This window comes from Plectropomus leopardus, chromosome 10 (assembly GCF_008729295.1).
Source record: "Plectropomus leopardus isolate mb chromosome 10, YSFRI_Pleo_2.0, whole genome shotgun sequence".
In the NCBI taxonomy this organism is placed as follows: domain Eukaryota; kingdom Metazoa; phylum Chordata; class Actinopteri; order Perciformes; family Serranidae; genus Plectropomus; species Plectropomus leopardus.
This window is the reverse complement of record NC_056472.1, coordinates 1,665,287-1,678,113: the sequence shown is the minus strand read 5'-3', so window position 1 is coordinate 1,678,113 and position 12,827 is coordinate 1,665,287. Positions and strand designations below refer to the sequence as shown.

The window sequence follows — 12,827 nt, the reverse complement described above, 5'->3', positions numbered from 1 at the left end:
CTTCCCAGGCGAGTTAATTTACTACGACACAACTCAGGGACAGAACACGGACTGGATGGTCGGCTGTGTTCCTACGCTTCACTGTTTTCCCAAAACTCAAGGATTTACCATAACTGACGCTTTTTTGTTTGCTGTGGATCCACTTCATAACACAATCAGAACTCGGGGAGGGGGAGGGAAGGAGGAGGAGGAGGAGGAGTGGGACTCAGCACATCACAGCAAGGCTAATAAAATTACATCATACAGGAAATGTCCTCTCTCCTCCGTTACCCACAGGCCCCCTTTATCAGAGACGACACGCATATCCTGCTGTAGGTTTGTGGTTCAGTCATGGGCAGCTCGGGAGTCAAGGCTGAGTTCACCTGCGCTGTAGCCACTTCAGATCGAACACAAGCTTTTCTCTCAGGTCGATGTGCTGCTGACGCTTAACCCTTTGAAACCTGAGCAAACTGGCATGATTTCTTTCAAAAAACACAGAAAGGCAATGAGCAAAAAAAGAAAATGACCCAAAATCAGCAAGAAATTAGTAAAAACCACAGGAAAATTAGTTTAAAAAAACAAAAGAAAACATTGTTAAAACATGGCAAACTAGCCTTGCTTTACACTGTAATATTTCTGTATCATCATTTTAAATATATTATTATGATAATAGTTTTTTCCATAGCTTTATTCTTTTTTCCTTTGACACTTTTCCCTAATTTTTGAAAAAACGAAAGAAAACTCTGCTCTGCTCTTCTACGTGAAACACCTAAACAGAAATTAGTAAAAAGTTCAAGAATATTACCTGAAAATTAGTTTACAAAAAAAAAATTAGAAAGACAAATGACACAGGAAAATTGCCAAAAAAGTTATAACAATTTTGTAACAGAACTTTGAAACCATACTTCTGATAGGTATAAATACAACTTTTCTCTAGCTTTTTCTTTTCCCCCCTAGTTATTTTCCCCTAGATTTTTTTAAAACTAGCTTTCCTTAAGTATGAATTTGTGGAACATAATAATTTGTGTTTTGGAAAGACATTACAAAAAAAAGAATAAAACATAAATAAATAAAGTTGAAAAAAACAGGGAAATAACCTGACAAAAAAACTTCTAAATTTATGATAATGATATTGCAATTTGTTGAACATTTCTTGCCAAGTTGCTAATTGCCCCTTTTTCCCCAAAGTTTTCAAAACAAATCAAACCAATCTGCTCGCAGTTCAGAGGTTTAAATACTTGTGAAAGGTGTCAGCAGCACAAGTAAAGTGATGCAGCTCCAGGTTTCAAAGGGTTAAAAAATGATATACATGGAGTACAGAGCTGGAGCAGGGAGAGAAGAGGCTGTAGATTTATATGGTGAATGGAGCTTATGGGCAAAGGAAGTAACGTAGGTGGAAGACACAAAGCTGTCAGCTGGACGGGAAGTGAACTGTGCTTTTAAAGGCTGGGCTGTGATTTGTTACCACTGCGTCAGCCACTTTAGGAACCTTATTTCAAAAAGAAAAAGAAAAAAAAAAAACAGGAAAACCACAGGCCAACTCCCAAGCTGCACACGAGCTTTTACAGTAGACTGAACTAGACAAAGTCACACACACTCTCCTAAATCAGGGACTGGCATTCTATTGTGGTTTGCTGGCTGTGAAGACATGTAAGAAGAGCACAGGCGCACAGTTACTCGCTGTTACACCAGAGTTAAGACTTAATGGGGCCAGGGACATGTTATAGCATTCTACATCAAAAGTTCAAGTTCCCTAAAAATGAAAAAAAAAAAGCACAAACAAGAATCATCTGTGCAGTGGGGATGAGAAGGGATGGGGGGAGCAGTCAGGTCCTTCTAGGGCGAAGAGCTGCCTCCTCTTCGAGGCCGAGAGGGACAACGCGGGCCTTTCACAGGGAGTTAACACGCCGGGTTGTGTCCCTTTTCCTCGGCCTTCCTTCGGCACTTCCAAAACGAAGCGAGCGTTCCACAGAGGAGGAGGGTGGGGGGTTTGAGTGATGAGGAGGGAGAGCTGGATGGGGATGAAGGCAGGGCGTGACATGTGGACGAAGGGGGAGCAGTCTTATTCAGCGGCCTTGAGGGAGAAGGAGAGCTTAGGCCTGGACTTGCCCTTGCCGAGGATGATTTTCTGCTCCTCCTTCTGCTGCCTTTGACGGTCCTGCTCCAGCTTCATGCGCTCCTCGTGAATCTTTCTCTGCTCCTCTACAATACGCAACTGCTCCTCGGCCTGTCGGACAAAGACAGTGAGGTCACACAGGGGCAGAAAAAAATCATCTTTTGAGCATTCAAACGCCCGCTTCTCTTTTTTTGGCCGCAGTTGTTTACTCCTGCCTCAGCTTGTCCAAATCAAGCCTGAATCAAATAAACACTGCTTTACAAATTAGCCAGACTTTAGCGTATACAGCCAACAGGAAAGAAAAGCCACTGGATTTCTAACCAAGGCTGATAACCATCAATTCAAAGCCACTCAATACAAGTGGTTCCTGCCAGAGGACTATTAAGTTATTCGGTCATGTTGCGGTGTGGTGAAAGCCTTGAGGTCTCAATCAGCAGAGGACAGAGATTTGGAATTAAAGACACATAAGTGACATTAAAAGCACATAAACCAGACGTTACGTGTGTCGGTTTTTCTGACTGCACTTAAAACTGACATTATTTATCGGTGGATGTGATCAGGATGGTTAAATTTAAGAAATAATTAGTGGGAATCAATATGATGCAAACATTAAGAGCAAATCACGGAAGAAAATGCCAGTTTTGTGTTACGTTAAACATTGAAGTGCTGCATTAAAAGCAGATGAAAAGTGCTATTTGGTCATTTTGTGTGTGATTGATGAGCATGCAAAAACAATTAGAGGGATAGTTGTGATTTTTTGATGAAGGGTTGTTGTATTGAGTTAGTCAGTGTATCACATAAAGCAGCTGGCAGTCAGCACACTGAGTCTGACGTGAAAGCTAGGCGATCTACTGCAGTGGATGAGGGCCACCAAGAAACGAATTTTAGCCACCAAACCCTTGGTGGCCTTGGTGGTTTAACCCTTTGAAACCTGAGAAAAATGGTTTGACCTCTTTAAAAAACATGGATAGGGCAATGAGCAATGAAATAAATTACCCCAAATTATCAAGAAATTAGTTTAAGTACAAGAAAATTACCTGAAAATTAGCACAAAAAAGTAAAAAGGCAAATAAATAAGGAAACAATTAAGAATTGCTTAAAAATGATAGTACTTCTGTAACATAATTTAAATATTTCAATATGATATTTAGTTTTCCCCCCAAGCTTTTTTCCCCCTAATTATTTTCCGTAGCTTTTTAAAAACAACTTTCTAAATCGACTAACTTCAATGAGCTCAGGGTTCAAAGATTGAAATACTTGTGAAAGGCATCTGAAAGCAGAAAAAGAAACGCGATGTCGCTATGTCATCTCTGGAAATTCTGTTTGTTTAAATAACGTAACAGAATTATAATTTTAAGCACTTTTTTCCCTCATTCCCTTCCCCCCTCATTTGCAGGTAATTTTCTTGTACTTTTGAGTTTTTCTTGCTAATTTTTGGGTCATTTCTTTTTAAATGTGCCCTTTGCCTTCTTCCTGTGTTTCTGAAATAAATTAAGCCAATTTGCTAATGTTTTAAAGGGTTAATATAGTGTGTATGGATAACAACCCCACCTCAAAAAATCTGAATTATCCCTTTAATGCAGTTATGAATATGAGTGACTTGGGCTTGCTGTGTGCAGAAGCTGGCAAAGCAGTAGCAGTGCTGTGCACAGAGCAGGGCGTACCAGCTTGGCCTGAGCGTCGGCGATCTTGCGGTTATTCTCCTCCAGGATTTTTTCCAGCTCCTCCCGCTTAGATTTTTCTTCCTCCTAGACGGGTGACACGGTGCCATGTTAGCGCACGAACAGGCTACAGCCACAGAGCACTTTATGTACATACAAACACACGCTTGCCCTCTAATTGTCACACACTCGCCACCAGCACGCACGCGTACACACACACAGCTAACTCATTACACCACAGAGAAGTTTGTTTAGCTTCTCGCACATGACCACACTGTGGCATTCTTTGCAGTCAGCCTGAATTGGTTTAAAAATACAAAGAGGGGGCAAAAAGCATAAAGAAATTGTGGGGGAAAAATGAACCCGCTACTTTTTGTTCCCTCCCTCTACTGCTGTTAACACCCTCGTAGAAAAAATTAAAAGCTAAGCCACACCTAGGGCATTATTGTGAAAGACATTAAAATTTAAACACAAGAACTGAAAAAGGGGGAACCCCACTCATCACACTCATAAATAGAAAGACAGATATAAATGACAGACAATACAATCTAGAGGAAAATACAATTGCTGATTTTTAACATCATTATAAGCAAGAGAAAAAAGGATACAAATAAAGGAGGGAATAGTTTTGGCTCACCAATGCACGTATACCTACGCATTTTCCTTGCCTGTGTACCTACACAACTGGTGAAAGCATTCGGCATTAAACGGTTGAATATTTACTGTCTCGTCCGGCCTGTGTGGCCCCTGCAGAGACAGAGAGGCGCTCCGGGGGGGGGGGGGTGGGGGGGTAGGTATGGGGGGGATTCTGCCATACCGCGCCGGCAGCATTCCTCTTTATAACTCTGATCTCTGTACTGCTTAGCCTGCGCCTGCAGCCACAGCTCATGTTCATTTTTAATGTTTTTTTCCTTTTGTCTTTACAGTGGCTCGGTCCCCACTGAGACAGGAGCAGAGTGGAGGAGAGTACAGGACATAGTGGTGTCTGCGTGTGTTCGAGGAGGACCGCACCACGGTACACTTACAGTACAGGACAAGAGTCACGGCTGAGCTGAAAGGCTGCAGGCCAGCTCGGGGTCAAGTGCTAGTTAGGAAGTTGTGTTTCCAAAATAAAAAAACAACACAAATGGATTTACAGATAACAATATCAGTCTGAGCAGCAACCCTATAGGAGAAGCAAGTCATGAGTACAGAAACACACAACATTTGGTTTTGATAGGGAGAAAAGGCTCTTAAATGTATAAAATCATAAAAAAAAAATAACAGATAAAAGGTTAGACCAGAGATAGGTAACCTTGTCAAACAGGAAACAGGAAATGTGATGCTCCATCATTATGTATCCAAGAGCAGATCTAACAGAAGATTCTCAAAACAAGGATTGTTAAAAAGAAGGTAAGGGGAGGTAAAGAAAACCTGTGCAGGACAAACTGTCTGTGAATTAAACAAATGTGATTAACATTTCTGAACAACAAGCTAAACGTCAGTGTAACAGAGACAGGAAATCTCCTCTCATGGTTCAGAAACTCCTACAAGAGTTATGACATGTAGCTGAAGCTACTTCAGCTCAATGCTTTACGGCTGATCTTGACCTTTTGGTTATACAACTAGCTCTACCTGTCCCGTAAACAGCGTGTCAGACTGAGAGATTTAGAGAGCGTACAGACAGAGCATAAGGCGGGAGAGGAGTGACCCACTAAGTGCACGGAGGTGAAGGAGGCATGCTCGGACAACATTTCTCAGCCTATTAGTACCGAGCCACTGGCTGCTCCCTGTACAAGACAGGGTCACTAGGCTTTTGCTGGGCTTCTCATGCACAATACAGCATTACTGTAGTGTAAACAAACCCCCGCTTCTTAATGAAGCCTGGGGAGGTGGGGCACAGGCTCAGTCAGACAGCTGTCTGCCCTTACTCTGTCAAAAAAGAAAGATAAAAGGAGCACAGGGACTTGGACTAACTTTACACATGTCTGATTAGGGACCGTTAAGTATAATAATGAATGCTACAGAATTGGGCTTCTACTTAGAGCTCAAACTAAAGCTTGGCTAGCCCCATACATTCAAAAAATCATTTTCTAAAAGAGTTAATATACTAGCTGTCAATATTAGGAATTTGAGAAATGATGTGCTGAGACAGTGGCTGTAAAACAGAAGTGTCATCTTTAAAAAAGGAGCTCTTTATTACACATACATACAGAAATGCTTGCAAATATGAAAAGTGAAAGATCAAGCCAAAACAGGGACAAAGATGATGCAATGTTTATAACCCCACCATGGCAAAACTCTCACTGGCAAGTTAGGTAATTCCCTGTGACGTGAAAATTGTCAGTGGCTATATTCACATTCCACCTTTAAGTATGAAACAGATAGTCGCCTTACAAAAAGACTAAATTGTTGCTAGGGTTGCAAAATGTAAGCGCTTTCCTTATTTGATCATTCAGTAAAATTAACAATCAATAGTTAGTTATTATTGATAGTTATTTGAAAAAAAAAATCTTATTTTGAACAAAACCAAATGCGTTTTTTACTCAGTCAAAGCTTACAGCAACATATTGCATATATTCTGAAAGCATTTCATAGCCGATTAATTGATTAAATTTAATATGTTTTATTAAATTCTGAATGACTGATGAATTTATCAATTAATTGGTATAATCCCTAATAGATGCTTCAGTAACTGCGAAATAAATTGATGTTTTGCGGAAGCAGGAGATATGAGCATGGGCATGCTGTATAAAGTTCCAAACTTTTCATCTTACATGTATGAAATTGTAAAAAATGAACATATAAACAGTTACAGTGACACTTAAGCTGCTGCAGCTCAGTGGATGAACAGAAGTACGTTCAGTCAGGAGGCTGTCAGACTGACATGGTTCCTCTTGCTCTTTATGTTTTGATTTATATTTTTTATTATTTCGCCAAAGGCCAACCACTTCCTGGCTCCTCCTGCATATACCCTCACTGCAGTGAAACTTGTACCATGGCTAGATTACAGTCTGAAACGTAAATTGGGAGGGGGTGGGAGTTCCCTTCACCTCCGCCATCCCCACCTCCCCTAAAGGCACCAGTCAGAGGAGGCGACTGGGAGGGAGATGGGGACAGGGGGTTGAGGGGTTTGGGGAGCATGTAGGGGAAAGGAGGGGCTGCGTTCCAAACGACCGAGCGTTACCTCTCTGGCCTTCTGCGCCGCCAGCTCCGCCTGCCGCTGCCTCTCCAGCTCCTCCAGCAGCTGCCGCTCCATGATGCGCTTCGCCTCCTCGACGCGCCGCAGCACCTCCCGCTCGATCTCGTCCTTCCGCTTCTCAAGCTCCTCCTCCACCCGCTTTGCGACCAGCTCCTCCACACGCCGCGCCGTCTCCTCCTCGATCAGCTTCTCCTCGATCTCCTGCTGCCGGCTGCAGGACAGAGGTGGGAAATGCATGAGAGGAGAAATACGAGGAGATACACAGAGGGACAGGTCATAGGAAATCATGACGCTGATTTGCTCTCATACCAAAGACACATTCTCTTCAAAACTTAATCTGCATCAAGTCAAGTCAAGTCAGTTTTATTTATAGAGCCCATTATCACAAAACATGGTTTGCCCCAGAGGGCTTTACAGTGTACGACATCCCTCTGCCCTTAGACCCTCACATCACCCAAGGAAAAACTCCCGAAAAAGAACCCCATCACTTTTTCTTCATATCAATCTTAGCAATCTTTGTAATGTAAATGACGTGGTGTCACTGCAATTACCATTTTGGACTTTGATTGACAGTGAGTCTAGTGTCATTTTTCCACTGGCTTGGTGTAGCATACTGGAGTGTTGTCTCTGTTTGCATTTCCACTGTGCTCTCACAGCAGGGTCGACCACAGGGCCATAATATTGCGGGTCCCTGTGGTCACTCCCCATTGAATGCGAGCGCTCAGTCAGGGCGTAGAAGCACCACACAGGCCACATTTGTCCTCCAGACAAACTGATTCAATGTCTGCTCATGCAGGAAACTGAACACAAAGTGCCGTTTTTTAAACCTTCACTATATTTAGGTGTCAGGAGTACTGTAGCTCCTGAGTAACATTGCGTTCCATTAAAGCATGTGTCATTCCTACATTTCTGTTCTTGCTTTCATCCAACAGTTAGAGCCTAAATGTTTCGGCTCTCCTTTGCTGAGCTATCAAGGTTGATGTTGAGTCTGTCGCTGTGTTACAGTGACAGCAAACTAAGAGTGGGTGATGTGGATTTAATATTTTATCACTTTATATCTGCATACTATTTCTAAGCAGTTTTGAGTATGAAGTGTTCACACAGGAAACAGTCTGGTTTTTGGATTGTGCTGTTGATGTTAACTGTTGCCTTAAGGCCTTTTTTGTCAGTCAGTGTGCAGTGTACTTCTGGGGACACGAGAAGTCCCCATAATTAGCTGCAAGAGTGAGCAATCTTCACTTTCACACAGCTCTGCAGTACAGGAAGCTGCAGGCCCAGAACCAGGGTGAGTGAGACAAAGGCAGTTGTCCAGAGGAGGAGAGGCTTTGCCTGGTCAGCCTCTGGGATAACAATATTTTCTGCCTTCTGCTACGAGGTGCTGAAATTGCAGCTCACAGCAACTCACAGGAATACAACAGTCTGTGGTTTTTGTTTGTAATCTAGTGTCGGCAAAAAATGTTGTTGAGCATTTCTGATCGGTCGTTAGCATAGTTAGCACACTTTAGCTCAGAGGGCAGGCTTGACTTTTTAACTATATCTCATGAATCTCACTGCTACCCTGAACACACCACACCCTGTTCAATCTCTCAAACTCTATATGAGAAAAAAATGAATGAATAGTAGAATATTCATATTGAACAGCCAAATCCGATTAGACATAAATAATTCTGAGTCGGGCTGTCTTTGCCTGATATATGAGAGAATTTTCTAGTGATGTCCCCAACACAGAATTATGCCAGTCGACTCATATTTGGCAGTGCAACACAAACATTCAACAATTTGAGTTTTTTTTCAGTATTCATTGTGATAACAGCATTCAGGTAATATAGTAAACAGGTTAACAACACTAACGATGGATCAGAAATGCGCAACAACATTTTTGCTGACAATAGATATCAAACAAAAGCCAGAGACTGGATCGTTTTAACTTGCTGTGAGCTGTAATTTCACCACTTCTTCACCTTACAGTGCAGTCTCTCTCTCCCTCTGTGCTGCTGCCTGCATGTCCGCAACTCCCTTGACCAAAAAGTAGCGTGAAAGTAAAGAGCACCTTCTTGCCAGCAATATCTGGGGACCAAAATGTCCCAAGAAGTACACTGCACAGCACACTCACAAGCAAAAGACTGCTTGACTTGGAGTAATATCAGTCATCTGAGGGGTCTCTAACTGATGATTCAAATCTCCCACTTTCAAGGACCAGCCCTTGAAATCAGAAATAAGACTTATTAGATGTTTTGGGTTTTTTTCTTGCAGAGAAGCCGCTGTTTCATGACATATTGCCAAATGAACAGAAAGAATTAACAACCAAACCAAACCTATCCTGCAAAACTCAGGATAGGACAAAAAGTAACTAAACCCAAGCAATCAATGCTCTATTTGTTAATTTGTTTGTTCATTGTCTTTTGTTTTTCCCTTCTTTTTCTCCTTTTTAATGTATCTTTATGTTTATTATTGTTGTTGCTTTCTTATTTTTATCCAATATCTAATCTAATATCATTGCTTTGTTGACTTTGTATTTGGTTATATGTATGCACTAAATGGTGAATAAATGGTTCAATAAATAACTAAAAAATAGAAATTACAACAAAAAAAATCTTATTTGTCAACTTGAACTCTGTGGAGTGGGTGGATTCAAAGGTTTGGATCTTGGGAACTAACTAACTAGCTCTAATCTCCCACATATCATCATAAGTGTGTGACACTTTTAACCAAGCCCTTAATACAATATGAATAAAATCACCAATGTTATTGCCAAACTTGGGGTGGGCTCCTTACGGCACAGCACAGTCCAGGTGTTGGAAAAATGTGTAACTGGCCTAACTGTAGCAGCTTTGTACCCTGTTGGCCTGAATGAGCCTGCAGCAGCACACTGATGGAGGTCACCTGTCATCCTGTTTACCTGTTGGAAACGCTTTTAAATTCTTCTTTTCTCCACTCTTAACAGGAAGCTATTAAGAGTTGGAAGGTGTGTTGCCCCATTGCTTCTGGCACAACTGTAAACACACAAGCTACCCTGCCTGGATCTGATTTCATTCAGTCAGCTGCTGGGAAACCAGAGACCCTACCCAGCCCGGGCCTGAGTACTTCCTTATCAACCCACTCTCTGTTTAGTGGCATTTACGTTTGTATACCTGGTTAAATGGCCCTGTGGCCATTAAGCAATAAAAAAGAGCCACTCAGGAGGCCAGGTGTGGGGCAGCGCCTCAGATCTCAGGTGTCTTCGTGCCTCTGGCTACCACACACACCTTCACAATAGTCGCTTCCCTGTCAAACAGACAGATCCTGCCAGCAGACAATCAACGGGCTGTGGTCATAATGTGTGGCTACAACTGCAGTGCTTTAAGATGCAGAAAAGTGACAGTGTTGCACTTTTTTCAGCACCTTTTAAAGCACTAACTCCTCTGCTGCAGCAACTGTTTAGAACCAGTGATGCACTGCCAGGCAATGTTTCAATATTATATACTGCACATTGCTGAAAGGGTAATTAACAAACATGCTATTGCATGCATACTATAACATGCTATTGCATGCACTCAATATGTAAATAATTTCTCATGAAATGGCTAGCATATTCCTATTCTGCATTATTATACATTTCCTGCTAAAACAAGATGCTGCAAAGGGACTTGTCACAGATACTAGTTGGCATTTACAGTACAGTTGCCAGTCTCAATACAGTATTTAGTCTAGATGGAATTAACCACCCAATTTGGGCTGCATTCCCCAAAAGTCCAACTCAAAGAAGACCACACCTTGGTGCAATGTGGGGCATCATGAGCCTAATCCCATTTTAACCTTTAAAACCTGACCAAACTGGCTTTATTAAAAACATGGGAAAACATAAAATTAACAACTTGGCCTTAAACAGCAAATTGAAAAAAAAGAAAATAAATAACAAAATATGACAAAAAAAATTAAAGGTGCCAAGAAAACGACCTGAAAATTATGTTAAAAGACAAAGAAAATCATTATAAAACTAAATAGCAAGAACAAATATCAATTACACTGCATTTAGAAGTATTATAGTTAAATACTTAGAATTAGATTACAAAAAATAACAATTTTTCTTTTTAAATTTTGCCCTTTCATGGGAAATGTTCGTTATTTCACTTATTTTGATAAATTCACATTTTCACCTTCTTGTAAATGTTTTATTTCCTACTAAAATTTGAATCATTGGGTAGCCCATTTCCCATGTTCTGATAAGAAATTAATTTACTCTTTAAAGAATTAATATCTGCAATTTGAATTCCGATTGGCCTCACAGTTTAACTAACAGTTAAGCTGAAGGAGCTTAGCAGGTGAGCTATCCCTAGGTCCAGCTCTCTGCTCTGGCATAAGGAATAATCCTCCCTGTGTATGCAACGTTGGTCAGGTAGTCAGGCCCTGTACAGCCTAGCTGACGTTAGCATGCTCTGGCTGCTAGCGTGCTAATGCTAAGAGCTAACGCTACCCATACAACTAAACCATACTAGCGTAGCCTAGCATTAGCTTAGCACATCTTGCAGTTAAACTGCGTTATGTAATATTTTAGGTACCGGGTAATATATTAAAATGTACTCACATCTTCCTCTGCCGTTCCATCTCTATCCTTCTCTCCTCCTCCTCCTTCCTCTGCTTCTCGTCCAGAGCGTTCCTTTTGCTCAGCGTCCTGCCGAAGATATCGATGCGCTCCGGCGGCGAGGCTGCTCTGTCTCTGCGGGACGACGCTGTCGTGGACCGGGAACGAGAACGAGATTCTCTGCGACGGTTCCTTTTCGATTCTCGGGACTTGGACCGCTTCTTGGACCGCTCCCTGTCTCTGGAACGCGACCGAGACCGGCTCCGTTTCTTGCTGTGCTTGCTGCTTTTGGAGTGTTTTGACCGGGACGAGCTGCGGCTCCGGGATCGGCCCATGGTGACCACCTCCGCTAGTCGAGCGCTCACACCAAACTACTGTGTCTTATGTCTTATCTGTGGCCAATATCTGGAATTCTTTCACCCGCTCCTCTGTTAACTTATTATTTACAACAACGGACCAAAAACAACTGCTTCAACGATTGTATTTTGGAGAGATAATCATTCAAAACTGGTTGTTGTTTTGTCCTACTAACTCTCTATAAAGAAAGATGGCGGTTTGTCGAGTTTGTAGTTTCCCGGCAGGCACCGCAGCTTTCGGCATTTTCCGGCGGCCTTCGGGATTGTCCGACGAGAGCTGCAGTCTGATGCAGCCCGGTGCAGCCAGGGGTCAAACCACACAGTCTATGGGTCAAACATACAGTCACACAATCCCCAAACTCTCCTTCTCAAAAGGAGTACATTTGGAAAGTATATCATCATTTTTAACCCTTTGAAAACTGAGAAAGGTGACAGGCAGTTTAGGTGAAATGCCCCAAAATTAGAAATTGGTAAAAAAAAAAAAACAACAAGATAATTATCTGATACTAAGCAAAAAATGAAAAGTAGAAAACAAGAAAATTACATTAAAAAAGAAAAAAAAACTTTTTTGTCTTCTGTCACACAATTTTAAATATAGCATTGTATGAAATTTGTGGACATTTTTTCCTAGGTTTTGATAATATCTAATAATCCCACTCCCACTAATTTCAGGTCATTTTACTGTATTGTGACCATTTATCCATTCTTTGCAATATATATATGTATATACTGTGTGTAAAGGCAGTTGTTAACAAGCGGCTAAATGGGACATTATATTTAAAATTATATCACAGAAAAAAAGGTATGTATACAGTTATTATCAATTTAAGCCCTTTTTGGAGTCATTTTCACTTTTTTCAGGTAATTTTCTTGACAGCTTTCATTAATTTCTTGTAAGGTTTTGGGCCATGTCTTGTTGTTGCCTTCTCCCTATGTTTTTTTTTAAAGACATCAAATCAATTTGCTCAGATTT

At 41.4% G+C, this 12,827-nt stretch overlaps 1 protein-coding gene across 1 annotated transcript; it reads right to left on the bottom strand.

Annotated features, from left to right (window-relative positions):
- Window positions 1-1,443: 1,443 nt before the first annotated feature.
- Window positions 1,444-12,051, bottom strand: LOC121949071 (arginine and glutamate-rich protein 1-B). Its single transcript, XM_042494667.1, has 4 exons — window positions 11,502-12,051; window positions 6,923-7,148; window positions 3,760-3,843; window positions 1,444-2,206 (listed from the first exon to the last, which is right to left on the bottom strand). Exons 1-4 carry the CDS (start codon window positions 11,831-11,833, stop codon window positions 2,042-2,044), a joined length of 807 nt encoding a protein of 268 aa, XP_042350601.1. The 5' UTR covers window positions 11,834-12,051; the 3' UTR covers window positions 1,444-2,041.
- Between the last annotated feature and the right edge of the window lie 776 nt (window positions 12,052-12,827).